Raw genomic sequence first — 18155 nt, 5'->3', positions numbered from 1 at the left:
GCAGTTCTGTAGATGTAAGTAAAGTGTAATATACAAACAAAATGAAAACGTTTCTCAGGAATTGCTGGATTGGTTCAGTTTTTTATTTGTGCCTGGACTTAAAAAAAAAATCCTAAATGTCAAAAAAATATATTCAAATAAATATGACTGATTGTGAGTTTCTTTTTACGGTATTTTCTCTCTCTGCGTGTGCGTGTGTGTACGCTGTATGAGCAGACACGTTTGCTTGTGCGACAGATACACCAATTCGTGTTCATCGAGATCAATTGCGATTTCTACCTCCGACCGCTAGAGGCTCAACCAGAGAAACTGCGCTGTAATAACAACGGAGCGGTCTTATCTTGGATGCGGCATTCTCGTTTCCCCGCCAGGAAGTTTGTTTTTGCACAAGAAAAATATACGAGCAGCAATACCACATTTGGGAGTCAAATTACTGCAAACGAGGCTGTCCGATTGCTTTTTTTAATTAACACGAGTATGGGGAGAGAGTCCAGGTAAGGAGGATGCATGTGTTTCCTGTGTCGCTACTGGTACGGTTTTGTAGTTGTTGTTTTTTGCGGAAAGGTTTTTCTGGAGTAAACTTTACAGTAGGCCCTCATGGGCACTTTAACAAAGCATGCATGCTTCACTTCAGTTCTGTTAGCAAAATGATTTAGTTGCATTTCTGTCTCGTCCTTCAGCGTTGTGGTCCAAATGTATTTATAGTCGATGCTACTAAAAAGTACTAACAGTATTGCATGGTTTAAATAGCTGCCGTGTCGCAGAATCCGCATCATTGATAAAAACTGATCCAGAGAAGGGAAGCCTACTCCTGGAAAAGCCGTTCTCACAACACCGACTCAAGCTTGATCAGATCTGAGCTGAGCTGTGGACGTCATCGAAAGCGCTGCTTACTGTTGGTACTTCCACTAAGGAAGTTCAACCAGAACGTGCTACAGAAAGCCTGCATAGGGTTGACAATGAATCAGATGTTTGATCTTGTCATAAAAAAACCCCGACAACGTAATCCAAGACACTGTTATAAATATACCCTAACCATTCACAATAGACAGGTTTGACCAGAGCCTCAGGTTGTACACAAATAAAAACAAATAATCGAAAGCATGCTCCAAAACACTGTGCATAACCTGGAAGCGATTTCATCTGTGAAACAGTTATCAAAATACTCTGACTTTTCTAAGGCATTGGAGTATGTTTGCATTGATGTGTGAAATAGTTGTGTATTGCTCCTGCAGAACATGAAGAAAAAGCAGTTGAAAAACCCAGCATTGAGGTAATTACTGCGGCATTCTTATGTGTGACCCCTGTGGGAATGGTAACCCTGTGTGCATGTGTGTCTCTGTGTGCATGTATGTCTCTGTGTGCGTGTGCATGTCTGTGTGTGTGTGTGTGTGTGTCTGGTGCAATGACCCACAGTGGTGCACTCATTCCAGAAGGGTGTATCCACAGCGCTTGGTTTGGTTTACCTGTATCATTGTATTCTGTAGCTGAATGACTTATGATCTGCAATAAGTCATAATATAACCTAATTACAGGGATGGAAATAAGAGACCCATATTGCAGCTTGAGCCATCCCAGATTTCACTGCGATTGTACAGCACTTCTGAGCTTGTTCTGATGGCTTCCCCAGTGAGGCTCAGCTGTGACTAATTAAACTCACAGCAAATACTGGAATGGTTCAAACGTCAATACAGTTCTTATGGGTGGCATACACATGCTGCATGCTTCTGACTTTGTAGTGTTCTACAAGATGTTACAATAGCGCATGCTACTGTATGAAATTGAGTTATCTTGTTTTATAGCTGTTACCAACATGTGCTATTATATGACACCATGCTACAATGTAGTTGTGTGTATGCCAGTCCTTGCTCTCACCCCTAGATTGAGTGAGTGGGTGAATGAGGGGGCTTCCCTGTTTCACGTGCGTGGTTCAGTACCCCTGTGCTCGCTGCCTGGTTCAGTACCCCCTGTGCTCGCTGCCTGGTTCAGTACCCCCTGTGCTCGCTGCCTGGTTCAGTACCCCCTGTGCTCGCTGCCTGGTTCAGTACCCCCTGTGCTCGCTGCCTGGTTCAGTACCCCCTGTGCTCGCTGCCTGGTTCAGTACCCCCTGTGCTCGCTGCCTGGTTCAGTACCCCCTGTGCTCGCTGCCTGGTTCAGTACCCCCTGTGCTCGCTGCCTGGTTCAGTACCCCTGTGCTCGCTGCCTGGTTCAGTACCCCCTGTGCTCGCTGCCTGGTTCAGTACCCCCTATGCTCGCTGCCTGGTTCAGTACCCCCTGTGCTCGCTGCCTGGTTCAGTACCCCCTGTGCTCGCTGCCTGGTTCAGTACCCCCTGTGCTCGCTGCCTGGTTCAGTACCCCCTGTGCTCGCTGCCTGGTTCAGTACCCCCTGTGCTCGCTGCCTGGTTCAGTACCCCCTGTGCTCGCTGCCTGGTTCAGTACCCCCTGTGCTCGCTGCCTGGTTCAGTACCCCCTGTGCTCGCTGCCTGGTTCAGTACCCCCTGTGCTCGCTGCCTGGTTCAGTACCCCCTGTGCTCGCTGCCTGGTTCAGTACCCCCTGTGCTCGCTGCCTGGTTCAGTACCCCCTGTGCTCGCTGCCTGGTTCAGTACCCCCTGTGCTCGCTGCCTGGTTCAGTACCCCTGTGCTCGCTGCCTGGTTCAGTACCCCCTGTGCTCGCTGCCTGGTTCAGTACCCCCTGTGCTCGCTGCCTGGTTCAGTACCCCCTGTGCTCGCTGCCTGGTTCAGTACCCCCTGTGCTCGCTGCCTGGTTCAGTACCCCCTGTGCTCGCTGCCTGGTTCAGTACCCCCTGTGCTCGCTGCCTGGTTCAGTACCCCCTGTGCTCGCTTGCAGGCACTACCGGAAGCGCTCGGCCTCGAGGGGCCGGTCGGGGAGCCGCTCTCCAGAGAAGCGTGTGAAGCGTGATGAGCGCGTCCGCTCCAGGAGCAGAGAGCGAGAGCGCAGGAGAGAGAGGAGTCACAGCAGAGAGAGGAGGAGATCCCGGTCCAGGGAGAGGAAGCGTGTCAGGTGAGAGTGCTGTGCAACACGTGTTTCTGTTTTACATTATTATTCTGTGCTATGTACTGAGACTCTGCCCTCTTCCTCCTAGACGCTCTCGCAGCCGGGAGAGGAGGCGCTCTCGCAGTCGGGACCGCAGGGGTCGGAGGTCACGCTCCACCAGCCCCAGCAAGAGCAGGAAGACTGATGACGGGTACGGCACTGAGGTGTCACCGAACCCTCGCTTTCTTTATTATTTTAGCAGGAAAGATGCTGCGTTACATCACTGTGCTGGAGTGCCCATCAAACCACCACGATTTAAAGGCATTGTCTGTGGTGCCTGCGATGGCTTGGGCCAGTGATGAAGACACAAACTAAAACATTCGCCTGCTGAACAGACTCTTCTAAAGTCCTGCGAAGGCTGTATTTCTGTATGCCTGCCTTGTGCAGTAAACACATTGTATTAATGTCTGGCATCAATCTCTATTCTGCTCGACTACAGATCAAAATCCAAGGAGAAAAATGACAGCGCAGAGCCTTCTGCTGAAAAGAAGAAAATAAAAGAGGAAAAAGAGGACGAAAAGGATGAAGCTGTAAGTTCATGTTTTGCTTTTAGACGTTTGCATTTTGCCTTCAGTGTAAAAGTTTGATCATTTTACTAGTTGTAGACGTATTGCAGGGCGTGCTAGAATTGCAGTTTGTATTAGAATAGAGTTTTGTATTGTATTGCTCATTAAGGTGTTTGAAGTTAGGACAAAGGATGCGACGACAGAACGTCAGCCTGATGAGGTGAGCAAATGCAAACATGTTCTTTAAATCTTCCAAATGTCCCGTCCATGCCTCTGTGGGGGAGCACTGTATACTGTACCAGCTTTGCACTTCACACTGTTCAGCTCGGTTTCCTCGGGTCAGATCTGGTGAGAGATACCTGGTGCTTCACTGTGTCTGGGTCCCATTGTAATGGCTTTACATGCAGCCACAGGTCTGATGTAGTAAAACAAACAGGCTGTAATACAGTAAAAGTAATGCTGTGAATTCCAAGGGCAGTGAGACTCATCTCTGAATTGAACACTTGGGGTGGTGGCTTGTGTTTGCTGTTCGGCTGTGTGTCAGACCAGCTGTTGTGTTAATGTAAGCAGTGGTACTCTCAGTCTGGGACCCTTTGTGATTCAATTGAACAGTCCAGAGCCTTGCTTCAGCAGGGGTTCAATGAAATAATAAAGAACCTGGTTGAAAGCATGTCCTTCATTGCAATGCACTGAAAACATTTTCTACTGTTCAAAACAGAGCTTTGACCAGAATAAGCTGGAGGAGGAGATGAGGAAAAGGAAAGAGCGAGTGGAGAAATGGAGAGAAGAGCAGCGGAAGAAAGCAATGGAAAACATCGGGGAGCTGAAGAGGGAGCTGGAGGAGATGAAGCAGGGAAAGAAGTGGAGTCTTGAGGATGACGAAGGTAAAGCAGAGAGCTCGTCTCAAACAGGGCTTGCAGACAGCTAGTAATTCAAAAAGACGCTTCGTTCTTGTAAAATCTGGGAATTTAGTACTACAGCACATCTCATAACCAACGCAGTTAAAACTTGATTTATAATGTAAAAGTGCTTAGGGATTAAGGTTGTGACGAGGGTGCAGGGAGCACAGATTCTCTCTGTTTGATACAGTAGTATTGCAGATCCTCAGACCAGGTCTGCTTTGGGATTAAGGTTGTGATGAGGGTGCAGGGAGCACAGATTCTCTTTGTTTGATACAGTAGTATTGCAGATCCTCAGACCAGGTCTGCTTTGGGATTAAGGTTGTGACGAGGGTGCAGGGAGCACAGATTCTCTCTGTTTGATACAGTAGTATTGCAGATCCTCAGACCAGGTCTGCTTTGGGATTAAGGTTGTGATGAGGGTGCAGGGAGCACAGATTCTCTTTGTTTGATACAGTAGTATTGCAGATCCTCAGACCAGGTCTGCTTTGGGATTAAGGTTGTGACGAGGGTGCAGGGAGCACAGATTCTCTCTGTTTGATACAGTAGTATTGCAGATCCTCAGACCAGGTCTGCTTTGGGATTAAGGTTGTGATGAGGGTGCAGGGAGCACAGATTCTCTTTGTTTGATACAGTAGTATTGCAGATCCTCAGACCAGGCCTGCCTTGTCCTCCTCCCTGTTTAGATGATGATGAGGATGGGGTGGCAGTGGCTCCAGAGGAAGAGGCAGAGGCAGAGGCAGAAGAAGAGGTAGAGGCAGAGGCAGAAAGCATGGAGGCTGTGGATGATGAGCAGGACACGCTAGACGCCTACATGGAGGAGGTGAAGGAGGAGGTGAAGAAGTTCAACATGGGCAGCATGAAGGGTGCAAACGACAAGGTAAGAAGCTGTGATGGTGCAGAAGGAGAATGACCAGCAGGCTGCTCAAGCCATGTGGCCTGTGCTTCGTCTCAAAGGTACCCCTGAGGTTGCAGAACACGTTTATCTGCATTAGCTAAGGTACTGTACTTGCAGGAGCAGCATCCCTCCTTGAAGCTCCTTCTTAGATCTGACACACATTTCAATCTGTCCAGCACACGGCACTTTCACATTTCATTATCTGTAGATTGTGTGTGAAGGATTCTTTGACTGTATTGTTTTGGTTTGTTTTTTTCCCCCCAATTGATTTAATTTACACAGAAGAGTGGTACAACAGTAACCAAAGTGATGACTGTATTAACGACCAAAAAAGCATCTTCTGATTCTGAGAAGAAGAAAGGGGAGCTGATGGAGAACGACCAGGATGCAATGGAGGCAAGTGAGCTTTAAACCAGATGTCAGCTTGTTAAAATGCAAACGATTTTGCACATACCTCTTGCAGTTCTTCTGTCTTCCTAAAAATGTAATGAAACCAGTTCTCCAAACCATGCCTCTTCTTAAAGATGCCAAGTTTATATACCTGTGTGTGTGTGTGTGTGTATTTGAATGGTCCAGTACTCCTCTGAAGAGGAGGAGGTTGATCTAATCAGTGGTGTTCTCATTTTGAATGGTCCAGTACTCCTCTGAAGAGGAGGAGGTTGATCTTCAGACTGCACTCACTGGGTATCAGTCGAAACAGAGGAAGCTGCTGGAACCTGTGGACCATCAGAAGATCGAGTATGAGCCGTACCGCAAGAACTTCTATGTCGAGGTTCCTGAGCTGGCTAGAATGAGTCCGGAAGGTGAGTCTTGAACAGCATGTTGTGTGTGGCTGAGCTGGCTAGAATGAGTCTGGAAGGTGAGTCTTGAACAGCATGGTGTGTGTGGCTGAGCTGGCTAGAATGAGTCTGGAAGGTGAGTCTTGAACAGCATGGTGTGTGTGGCTGAGCTGGCTAGAATGAGTCTGGAAGGTGAGTCTTGAACAGCATGGTGTGTGTGGCTGAGCTGGCTAGAATGAGTCTGGAAGGTGAGTCTTGAACAGCATGGTGTGTGTTGCTGAGCTGGCTAGAATGAGTCTGGAAGGTGAGTCTTGAACAGCATGGTGTGTGTTGCTGAGCTGGCTAGAATGAGTCTGGAAGGTGAGTCTTGAACAGCATGGTGTGTGTTGCTGAGCTGGCTAGAATGAGTCTGGAAGGTGAGTCTTGAACAGCATGGTGTGTGTTGCTGAGCTGGCTAGAATGAGTCTGGAAGGTGAGTCTTGAACAGCATGGTGTGTGTTGCTGAGCTGGCTAGAATGAGTCTGGAAGGTGAGTCTTGAACAGCATGGTGTGTGTTGCTGAGCTGGCTAGAATGAGTCTGGAAGGTGAGTCTTGAACAGCATGGTGTGTGTTGCTGAGCTGGCTAGAATGAGTCTGGAAGGTGAGTTGTCTTCTCATATCAGACACTTAACTCATTGGAGTGCAGTCTTAAAGATGCAGGTGAACACATTTACTATTGACCGTACAGTAGCAATAGCACAGCATGGATTCCATACAGATTGGCTGGTTGGTGTGTTTCTACAATGCAAGTGCTAAGAAAAGATTTGGATGTTTACGTTGTTCAAGTGTCCTCCGCAGAATCCATTGAAACAAGCTGAAGGTAAAGAATTCAAACCAGCCGTCACAGTGGTGCTAAACGTTAGCTTACACTTCCTGTTCTGAGGGTTGTTCGAGTAAGAACTAGGAGTGTCATTTTTCTTTGAGGAGGATTTTGAAATTGATGTCTGCTTTGCTTTATGTCTGCAGACGTCCATGTCTACCGGTTGGAATTGGAAGGAATTACAGTGAAGGGTAAAGGCTGCCCCAAACCAATCAAGACCTGGGTGCAGTGTGGCATCTCCATGAAGATTTTAAGCGCTCTTAAAAAGTAAGAGAAGAGAAGTACCTGGTATGTCCAGGTTCTAAATACTCAAATTCTGCTATTTATCCGGAAGCTTCTGCAGGAAAGGAAAAAAGAGACCAGTGAAACTGTCTTCAAAACGCTTTGCTTTTGAATTGTGTTGGGTGTGACTCTTATTTTATATTGTTTTACTCCTAGACAAAACTATGACAAACCGACACCGATCCAAGCCCAGGCCATTCCTGCCATCATGTGTGGCAGGGATCTGATTGGGATTGCTAAAACTGGCAGTGGCAAGACCATCGCCTTCCTGCTGCCCATGTTCCGACACATCATGGACCAGAGACCTTTGGAGGAGGCGGAGGGTCCGATTGGTGAGTCTGGGCGTGGCGGGTGAGGGCATGACCACTGGAATACGTCTGTTTATTGAAATAGAAAACACAAACCTCAGTGCAGTTTGACTGTGCTGCTCTCAAAGGCAGTGTGTTCAGAAAGGCAGTTTGACTGTGCTGGTCTCGGAAGGCAGTGTGTTCAGAAAGGCAGTTTGACTGTGCTGGTCTCAGAAGGCAGTGTGTTCAGAAAGGCAGTTTGACTGTGCTGGTCTCAGAAGGCAGTGTGTTCAGAAAGGCAGTTTGACTGTGCTGGTCTCAGAAGGCAGTGTGTTCAGAAAGGCAGTTTGACTGTGCTGGTCTCAGAAGGCAGTGTGTTCAGAAAGGCAGTTTGACTGTGCTGGTCTCAGAAGGCAGTGTGTTCAGAAAGGCAGTTTGACTGTGCTGGTCTCAGAAGGCAGTGTGTTCAGAAAGGCAGTTTGACTGTGCTGGTCTCAGAAGGCAGTGTGTTCAGAAAGGCAGTTTGACTGTGCTGGTCTCAGAAGGCAGTGTGTTCAGAAAGGCAGTTTGACTGTGCTGGTCTCAGAAGGCAGTGTGTTCAGAAAGGCAGTTTGACTGTGCTGGTCTCAGAAGGCAGTGTGTTCAGAAAGGCAGTTTGACTGTGCTGGTCTCAGAAGGCAGTGTGTTCAGAAAGGCAGTTTGACTGTGCTGGTCTCAGAAGGCAGTGTGTTCAGAAAGGCAGTTTGACTGTGCTGGTCTCAGAAGGCAGTGTGTTCAGAAAGGCAGTTTGACTGTGCTGGTCTCGGAAGGCAGTGTGTTCAGAAAGGCAGTTTGACTGTGCTGGTCTCGGAAGGCAGTGTGTTCAGAAAGGCAGTTTGACTGTGCTGGTCTCAGAAGGCAGTGTGTTCAGAAAGGCAGTTTGACTGTGCTGGTCTCAGAAGGCAGTGTGTTCAGAAAGGCAGTTTGACTGTGCTGGTCTCAGAAGGCAGTGTGTTCAGAAAGGCAGTTTGACTGTGCTGGTCTCAGAAGGCAGTGTGTTCAGAAAGGCAGTTTGACTGTGCTGGTCTCAGAAGGCAGTGTGTTCAGAAAGGCAGTTTGACTGTGCTGGTCTCAGAAGGCAGTGTGTTCAGAAAGGCAGTTTGACTGTGCTGGTCTCAGAAGGCAGTGTGTTCAGAAAGGCAGTTTGACTGTGCTGGTCTCAGAAGGCAGTGTGTTCAGAAAGGCAGTTTGACTGTGCTGGTCTCAGAAGGCAGTGTGTTCAGAAAGGCAGTTTGACTGTGCTGGTCTCAAAGGCAGTGTGTTTCCTGTGATGATTTAGTGTTTAAATTGACTTTTGTAAAATATCGTTTGTAAGCAACGGCTCTGATTGATTTGTCTTCTGTCTTCTGTTTCTTAGCTGTCATCATGACCCCGACTCGAGAACTGGCCCTTCAGATTACTAAAGAGTGCAAGAAGTGCTCCAAGCCTCTGGGTCTCAGGGTGGTGTGTGTGTACGGAGGCACAGGAATCAGTGAACAGGTGTGTGTGTGTATAGATTGATAGATAGTGCTCCAGGCCTCTGGGTCTCAGGGTGGTGTGTGTGTGTGTGTGTGTGTGTGTGTGTGTGTGTGTGTGTATAGATAGATAGTGCTCCAGGCCTCTGGGTCTCGGGGTGGTGTGTGTGTACGGAGGCACAGGAATCAGTGAACAGGTGTGTGTGTGTATAGATTGATAGATAGTGCTCCAGGCCTCTGGGTCTCAGGGTGGTGTGTGTGTGTGTGTGTGTGTGTGTGTGTGTGTGTGTGTATAGATTGATAGATAGTGCTCCAGGCCTCTGGGTCTCGGGGTGGTGTGTGTGTACGGAGGCACAGGAATCAGTGAACAGGTGTGTGTGTGTATAGATTGATAGATAGTGCTCCAAGTCTCAGGGTGGTCTTCAATAAACCTGCCTCACAGTCCAATTCTATTTGTTTCAGATTGCAGAGCTGAAGAGAGGAGCTGAGATCATTGTGTGCACGCCCGGGCGCATGATTGACATGTTGGGAGCCAATAATGGTGAGGAAATGCGTTCTAAAAGGAGTGTTCTAATAGCACATATTGGATTAATGTTAGAATAAGGAGTTCCAGTGAAACGTACTGTGAAATGTTTCCTATGCAGACGTGGAAAGGGCTGGTGCGTGTTGTACAGCACTGTTGAGGCCTCATGTCTCAGGAGGTCTGATTTGAGCACAGGTTACATGTGTCTGTGGTCTCGGACACGGTACCTCGCTGCGGCGCTGCAGGCTGTGGGTTGTGTGTGTTTGTGTCCTCGCTGCAGGCTCTGGGTTGTGTGTGTTTGTGTCCTCGCTGCAGGCTCTGGATTGTGTGTGTTTGTGTCCTCGCTGCAGGCTCTGGGTTGTGTGTGTTTGTCTCGCTGCAGGCTCTGGGTTGTGTGTGTTTGTGTCCTCGCTGCAGGCTCTGGGTTGTGTGTGTTTGTTTCGCTGCAGGCTCTGGGTTGTGTGTGTTTGTGTCCTCGCTGCAGGCTCTGGATTGTGTGTGTTTGTGTCCTCGCTGCAGGCTCTGGGTTGTGTGTGTTTGTTTCGCTGCAGGCTCTGGGTTGTGTGTGTTTGTGTCCTCGCTGCAGGCTCTGGGTTGTGTGTGTTTGTCTCGCTGCAGGCTCTGGGTTGTGTGTGTTTGTGTCCTCGCTGCAGGCTCTGGGTTGTGTGTGTTTGTGTCCTCGCTGCAGGCTCTGGGTTGTGTGTGTTTGTGTCCTCGCTGCAGGCTCTGGGTTGTGTGTGTTTGTGTCCTCGCTGCAGGCTCTGGGTTGTGTGTGTTTGTCTCGCTGCAGGTTCTGGATTGTGTGTGTTTGTGTCCTCGCTGTGGCTCATGCTAATTCTCTTGTTTCTCTCACTGTTTTGTAGGTCGAGTCACAAACCTGCGCAGAGTCACCTACGTTGTGATAGATGAAGCTGACAGGATGTTTGACATGGGTTTTGAACCGCAGGTGAGACTCTGCAGATTAAAACCAAACTGATTCCAGATTCACCTGCCTTCTGTACTTTGTGACAGTTTTCTGTTGATTTGGTCTCTTGAATATTTCTTGCTTGCCTTGTCTGGTGAAGCTGTGGCTGCAGTTGTAACAGTCAGCAGTCTGTGCAGAGTGGAAGGGCTGAGGCTGACCTCACTCGTGTGCTTCTCCGCTCTTTCAGGTCATGCGCATTGTCGACAACATCCGTCCCGACCGGCAGACAGTGATGTTCTCAGCCACGTTCCCCAGAGCCATGGAGGCCCTCGCTCGGAGGATATTATCCAAACCTGTGGAGGTGCAAGTGGGAGGCAGAAGCATTGTGTGCTCGGATGTGGAGCAGCATGTGGTATGTTTGTAAAAGCACTCCCTGAGTAATGTTGCACACCGTCCGTGCTTCACTGGATCAGTCTTGAGAACAGTGGGCTGCTTATTCATACTGCTGGATTGTCTGGGTCTGTTTTTAATAATGTGACTCTTCAGTACAGCAGGGGAGAGGAATGTTTCACTGGGTTCAGTGCTGGAGGGGTCTGTGGCAGTGCTGCTGTGTAATGTGGACACTGTCCTCTTCAGATTGTCCTTGAGGAAGAGAACAAGTTCCTGAAGCTGCTGGAGCTGCTGGGTCACTACCAGGAGAAGGGCTCTGTTATAATATTTGTAGACAAACAGGAGCACGCGGATGGGCTGCTGAAGGATCTGATGAAGGCCTCGTACCCTTGCATGTCCCTTCATGGAGGTAAGGGGGCTCCAGCTTGATTTCTACCTAGGAAGGGATTCCTCCTTCAGTTTTACATGGTTGTACTTTTTAAAATCAGCTGTGATAAAACAATGATACCCGAGTTATTTAACCAGATAACGCTTTCTTTTTAAACCCTGTCAGGCATCGACCAGTATGACCGAGATAGCATTATAAATGACTTTAAGAATGGAGCCTGTCGGCTGCTTGTGGCAACCTCGGTCGCTGCCAGAGGGCTGGATGTCAAGCACCTGATCCTGGTGATCAACTACAACTGCCCCAATCACTATGAGGATTATGTGCACCGAGCCGGCCGCACTGGGAGAGCAGGGAATAAAGTGAGTCTTTTAACTTCTGTCTTCACACATACTGGCTTGGGGATCTGCACTTCACCCTGTTGTTAACATGCCTGTTTTCCCGACCCTGCTCAAGGCATTGTGTAACGGTGCGTTGCGTTGCAGGGGTTTGTCTACACCTTTATTACGGAGGACCAAGCTCGCTACGCTGTGGATATTATAAAGGCTCTGGAGCTGTCGGGAGCCGCTGTTCCTCCACAACTGGAGCAGCTGTGGAACAACTTCAAGGATCAACAGAAAGCTGTAAGCAGGAAAAGCTCTTTGTTTCTGAAATGCTGGCTGTGATTATTCTTTGCTGTCTGCCCTCTGATCGGGTGGACTTTTCTGAGGCTCTGTTTTTGTAGGGGCTTCAGTTCCGTTTCCTCTGAATTTCACAGGAGGGAAAGAGCATCAAGAGCAGCAGCGGCTTCTCTGGGAAGGGCTTCAAGTTCGACGAGACGGAGCACGCTCTGGCCAACGAGAGGAAGAAGCTGCAGAAAGCTGCGCTGGGGCTGCAGGACTCCGACGACGAGGACGGTGCTTTAGATGTGAGTATACTGGCACCCAGAGAGGGGCAGCTAGAGCAGGGGCTGTCCAGAACTGGAAACACACTCACAAGATCCACCGTCTCACTAGAAACCAATTTGGGAATACAATTCACTGAGCGCTACGACACAATCTTTGTGTTGGAACACTGGTTCCTGGTCCTTGGGAACCAGTAATGCTGGATTTGCACCAACAGCATTTTTAGAACTGAGCTTTTCTGGTAACCAAAGGAAACCTGCTTTATATTTACATACTGGATGAAGAACTTCTAAAATGGTCTTCTATGGTTCCAGAGTGATTCATCGGTAAACCAATGAATTCATCTAGAGTGGATATACCAAGGTTCCCAGATTTAAATCTTTTAAAGCGTTCACAATTTGCAAATGAAGAAAAGTTTTGTAAGGGTTACGAAGCTGCTGTCTCTGCGTGTTCCTCCAGATTGATGAGCAGATCGAGAGTATGTTCAACTCGAAGAAGAGGGTGAAGGACATGGCCGCACCAGGGGGGGGTGGAGGAGGGGGGGCCAACGCTCCTGCTGGCGGCGGGGGGGGGCCCAGCATGCTGGTGCCCTCTGCTGGCAACGCTGAGAAACTGGAGATCGCCAAGAAACTGGCACTGAAGATCAACGCCCAGAAGAACCTGGGTTCAGAAGCACTGGTGAGTAGCAGGGAGACATTTCCATTGGGATTGCTCCATTTCATTACTGCGCTAGTTTTGCATAAAATTAGCTGAATGGCACGAGTGTTTCCTTGCAAAACCAGGGGCTTCTGTAAGCGACTGTGGAACTCCTCTTGGAATTCCTCATGGGGAGCTGTGCAGATTTGTGTGTGCTGTCTATGCTGTACAAACCCTATTGCTTTAATCCTTAGGATGTGATGCAGCAAGCAACAAATGCGGTTCTGCGCGGAGGCACCATTCAGCCACAGTCTGTCTCTGCAAAGACCATCGCGGAGCAGCTGGCTGAGAAGATCAACGCCAAGCTGAACTACATCCCTGTGGAGAAGCAGGAGGAGGAGAAACAGGAGAGCGCGCAGAACGAGACCCTCAAGAGATACGAGGAGGAGCTGGAGATCAACGACTTCCCCCAGGTCAGCTTTAGCTTCACTGCACTTGGGGATTCCACATTGTGGGCTTGATGTATTGGGATGACGAGTCTAGGTGTTCCTCACGTAATATCCTCTTCAGTTCTGTGAAACTCTGCTTGCATTTTTCTCTTTTGGAGTATTAAGTGTGAGTTCACATTTCTTAGCTTGAATGTAGAATATATTCACAAAAGTGTGTGTGTGATGGTGTGTGTCTGTCTGTGTGCCTGTCCTGTGTGTGTGTGTGTGTGTGTGTGTGTGTGTGTGTGTGTGTGTGATGGTGTGTGCCTGTCCTGTGTGTGTGTGTGTGTGTGCCTGTCCTGTGTGTGTGTGTGTGTGTGTGTGTGATGGTGTGTGTCTGTCTGTGTGCCTGTCCTGTGTGTGTGTGTGTGATGGTGTGTGTCTGTCCTGTGTGTGTGTGTGTGATGGTGTGTGTCTGTCCTGTGTGTGTCTGTCTGTCCTGTGTGGGGTGCAAAGCAGGATCACCGAGGGTCTGTTTTGCTGTTTTTTGCAGACTGCCCGCTGGAAGGTCACCTCCAAAGAGGCATTGCAGAGGATCGGCGAGTATTCAGAGGCTGCCATTACCATCCGAGGGACTTACTTCCCACCAGGCAAGGAGCCGAAGGAAGGAGAGCGCAAGATCTATCTGGCCATCGAAAGTAAGTGATCAGCACGTTTTCTCATGCATCTGTGCCTCAATACAGTGCTGTATATTTCATCCATTGCATTTCAGAATGCATGTTTTCTACAGTGGTCATTTGCATGCAGTGCCGTTGATTTGTATATAGGAAGCTTTTCTGAGTGAAAGTTGATGCATCCCATTTTCAGATTAACAGAGGAATTCAGTTGCATGCAGTAGACAGATGTGACATCATTAAGTAAAACATGAGTAATTTGTATTATATATATATATATATATATATATATATATATTATATATATATATATATATATATATATATATATTATACACACTGTACAAGCTGCTTTAGAAAATGGAGCTCCCTAACCACCATTACTAAACTGCAAGGAGCTTGGATTTGCTTGTCAAATTCTGCAGTGCAATGAGAGTACAATGATAATAAATGTGTAATAGTCAGTGCTTTGTGACCGAAGGATCTGTATCTGAGAGCATTGACAAGATGAGATGGAAGGAGTCGGGATCCAACCAGGGGAACAGGCCCATGTTTTGCTGTGACACTGAATCATCCCATAATGACATCTGACAGTAGTGTTACTCCTCGTCCTGACAGTAGTGTTACTCCTCGCCCTGACAGTAGTGTTACTCCTCGCCCTGACAGTATGTAGTGTTACTCCTCACCCTGACAGTATGTAGTGTTACTCCTCGCCCTGACAGTAGTGTTACTCCTCGCCCTGACAGTATGTAGTGTTACTCCTCGCCCTGACAGTAGTGTTACTCCTCGCCCTGACAGTATGTAGTGTTACTCCTCGCCCTGACAGTATGTAGTGTTACTCCTCGCCCTGACAGTATGTAGTGTTACTCCTCGCCCTGACAGTAGTGTTACTCCTCGCCCTGACAGTAGTGTTACACCTCGCCCTGACAGTATGTAGTGTTACTCCTCGCCCTGACAGTAGTGTTACTCCTCGCCCTGACAGTATGTAGTGTTACTCCTCGCCCTGACAGTATTTAGTGTTACTCCTCGCCCTGACAGTAGTGTTACTCCTCGCCCTGACAGTAGTGTTACTCCTCGCCCTGACAGTATGTAGTGTTACTCCTCGCCCTGACAGTATGTAGTGTTACTCCTCGCCCTGACAGTATGTAGTGTTACTCCTCGCCCTGACAGTAGTGTTACTCCTCGCCCTGACAGTAGTGTTACTCCTCGCCCTGACAGTATGTAGTGTTACTCCTCGCCCCCTGACAGTATGTAGTGTTACTCCTCGCCCTGACAGTAGTGTTACTCCTCGCCCTGACAGTATGTAGTGTTACTCCTCGTCCTGACAGTAGTGTTACTCCTCGCCCTGACAGTATGTAGTGTTACTCCTCGCCCTGACAGTAGTGTTACTTCTCACCCTGATAGTATGTAGTGTTACTCCTCGCCCTGACAGTATGTAGTGTTACTCCTCGCCCTGACAGTAGTGTTACTCCTCGCCCTGACAGTAGTGTTACTCCTCGCCCTGACAGTAGTGTTACTCCTCACCCTAGGTGCAAACGAGCTGGCCGTGCAGAAAGCTAAAGCAGAGATCTCCAGGCTTATTAAAGAAGAGCTCATCAGACTGGTAAGGACGCCTGCACTGCTGTTGCTGTTCTTGTTGAAATTCTCAAAGAACATTCTGTATCCTGTTTCTGTACTGAAGATAGAAATGGCTTTCACTGCAGTTCTGTGAGTCCGTTTTGGACAGACTTCAAGCCTTGTTACTCTACCTGGAGGCTGAGGTATTTCAATAGAAGCTCTCTGCTCATTGTGTTACATTACATTTGACATGCACCCTTTCTTTCTTTAGCAGAGCCATCCATGGTTTGAGGTTTAAATGATTCATTATTTTCTAAAACGTATTTTGCAAACCTAACAAGACTATTCAACAAGACCTAACAAGACTATTCTTTCTTTTTGTTTTCTTCTAGCAAAACTCTTACCAGCCGACCAGCAAGGGAAGATACAAAGTTTTGTAGGAGTGCAGGCGCATGAATGGAAGAGCGCTGCGTTTCTGTCTTCTCGGGGAGTGCAGGCGCATGAATGGAAGAGCGCTGCGTTTGTCTTCTCGGGGAGTGCAGGCGCATGAATGGAAGAGCGCTGCGTTTCTGTCTTCTCGGGGAGTGCAGGCGCATGAATGGAAGAGCGCTGCGTTTGTCTTCTCGGGGAGTGCAGGCGCATGAATGGAAGAGCGCTGCGTTTCTGTCTTCCCGTGTTCCTATGTGAATGGACTGCACTTTTCTTTTGTGTTTTTACAGGAGCTGTAGATTCACGGTCATGCTTGTAATAACAGGATCCTGTCCAGGAGAGTTTATACACGTGTGTTTTATCATTTCTCATCTCAGCTCAATCTGTTTGAGTTGTTGTAAATTCCACTTTTTTTTCTTTGTTTAAAATACATCGTTTGAAGTGCTTAGCAGTGGAGGAATAGCTGTCCTCGATCCCGTGGTTTGGTTTCTTGCAGTAATTCATTTCTTGGATTAAAATATAGAATTGGACTTCTCCCTTAAATTAGAATGGAATTTTAGATCAGAGTGTTTTTATAGAAAGCTTGGTCTTCATCCTATTAAGAGTACTGTGCTGAAACGGTGCCCTTCTGTAAGACAAGAGCATTGAAATTGGTATGTTGTATGTCTTGCGCATGTTGTAGACCTGAAAGATTTGGGTACGTTGATGATCACATTTGTGTTTAAGTTGGCATTTCTCATGTGCTAATTTCAGTCCATGTGCTTTTTGGTTTTGTTTGTCAGAAGTTTGAGTTGCCCTTGTACTGACCCTAATTTTAAAACATACTTTATTATAAGACTTATTTTAGAGTGAAAACAAAACTAATAATGACACAATGGGATGTATATACAGCTGTAGTTTCTATGACAATTAAAGTGAAACTATGTAGAACCATCTTCATTCATCTTCACTCTTGGCGTTCGGTGTGAGGTTTTACATTCAGATCAAGCACTCACTGGAGGTTTAAATTCAGATGTTCTACATAAATGTAATAAAGTGGGTCTGCCTATCTTTCTTTTTTTTTTTTTAACTGTGCTGTTATTTATGTATTTTTTTCTTTGTATTAATTATTTTTTATATCTCTAAGATACAGATTTTAATAAAGGCTGCATTCATAGTATGTGTCAGCACGTGCCCCCGTGTGTTGGAATCTATGAGCTTGGGGTGTGACAGGACTTCATTACCAGTAATGTAAAAGCCTGTTTCTCTGCAAGTTGAACAGGCCTTGGTCATCTCTGCCAGTGTCCAAACCAGCACTGCAAACCAGTGGAAAAAGAAACGTCTGGGATTGGAAACAAAGGCATCGGGGCTACAGAACCACAGACTCTCTTTAGAAAAGGGACGTCTATCACAAAGGAATCGGGGCTACAGAACCACAAACTCTCTTTAGAAAAGGGACGTCTGTCACAAAGTGGCCGAGCAGGACCCCATGCAGAAACATTTCTCGTGAAGGTCTTGATTCGAGAATTATTACATCTTTGGTGTGTGTCTGTTGTGTATGTGTGCAATAATTTGATAAGCAATATAACGTACTAAGTAATCCGTTAGCTTGTATAACTGATCCCTGGGATACAGAAAGCAGTGTTTCCACCACACAGGGACTGGGCTATTCACTGAGGAAGTAGTACCAAAAGAAAATGTGTAAATTACAGAACAACCAATCCGTCATGGGGAGCAAAAAATACAAATCTAAAACAACATCACAGGGTGGCCCTTTTCATCTTTAAATATGTATTGTGAAATGTGATGTGATTTGGAAGATTTTTCGTATGATAATGTACAATGCATCCATAACTTCAAAAACAGCCCATAAGGTAAAACTCAAGAAGCCAATTCAATAAGACAAATGTTTGGACGGGTGTAATGATGACATGTGAAGATGCAGAATGGCACTATTGAGCTGGTCAGTGATGGTGTGTGAAGATGCAGCATGGCACTATTGAGCTGGTCAGTGATGACGTGAAGATGCAGCATGGCACTATTGAGCTGGTCAGTGATGCCGTGTGAAGATGCAGAATGGCACTATTGAGCTGGTCAGTGATGATGTGTGAAGATGCAGAATGCCACTATTGAGCTGGTCAGTGATGATGTGTGAAGATGCAGAATGGCACTATTGAGCTGGTCAGTGATGACGTGAAGATGCAGCATGGCACTATTGAGCTGGTCAGTGATGCCGTGTGAAGATGCAGAATGGCACTATTGAGCTGGTCAGTGATGTGTGAAGATGCAGCATGGCACTATTGAGCT

At 47.4% G+C, this 18155-nt stretch overlaps 1 protein-coding gene across 3 annotated transcripts; it reads left to right on the top strand.

Moving 5' to 3' along the window:
* Positions 1-346: 346 nt before the first annotated feature.
* LOC117413382 (probable ATP-dependent RNA helicase DDX46) lies at positions 347-17028 on the top strand. 3 transcript variants are annotated; one of them, XM_058997267.1, is made up of 25 exons: positions 347-494; positions 1236-1273; positions 2850-3023; positions 3106-3207; positions 3496-3586; positions 3732-3782; positions 4281-4446; positions 5148-5341; positions 5642-5755; positions 5997-6162; positions 7144-7264; positions 7436-7611; positions 8963-9084; positions 9522-9600; positions 10446-10528; positions 10734-10898; positions 11123-11285; positions 11430-11623; positions 11747-11884; positions 12019-12168; positions 12605-12823; positions 13036-13254; positions 13763-13907; positions 15413-15486; positions 15833-17028. In XM_058997267.1, the coding sequence occupies exons 2-25, from the start codon at positions 1239-1241 to the stop codon at positions 15878-15880; spliced, it is 3189 nt and encodes a 1062-aa protein (XP_058853250.1). In that variant the 5' UTR covers positions 347-494; positions 1236-1238; the 3' UTR covers positions 15881-17028. The 3 variants fall into 3 exon arrangements, with proteins under 3 accessions (XP_058853250.1, XP_058853248.1, XP_058853249.1); XM_058997265.1 differs by lacking the exon at positions 1236-1273; XM_058997266.1 differs by lacking the exons at positions 1236-1273; positions 3732-3782.
* The last annotated feature ends 1127 nt before the right edge of the window (positions 17029-18155 follow it).

This window comes from Acipenser ruthenus, chromosome 23 (genome assembly GCF_902713425.1).
Source record: "Acipenser ruthenus chromosome 23, fAciRut3.2 maternal haplotype, whole genome shotgun sequence".
NCBI classification, from domain to species: domain Eukaryota; kingdom Metazoa; phylum Chordata; class Actinopteri; order Acipenseriformes; family Acipenseridae; genus Acipenser; species Acipenser ruthenus.
Note: the sequence above shows the minus strand (reverse complement) of the source record. Positions and strands in the feature narration are given on the sequence as shown.

Bases quoted from the DNA above. Each gene is read 5' to 3' on its own strand.
- LOC117413382 (XM_058997267.1), top strand. From the start codon at position 1,239: ATGAAGAAAAAGCAGTTGAAAAACCCAGCATTGAG. The intron at 12,169-12,604 runs GTGAGTATACTG...GTGTTCCTCCAG, and splicing joins ACGAGGACGGTGCTTTAGAT to ATTGATGAGCAGATCGAGAG. The intron at 13,908-15,412 runs GTAAGTGATCAG...TCCTCACCCTAG, and splicing joins GATCTATCTGGCCATCGAAA to GTGCAAACGAGCTGGCCGTG.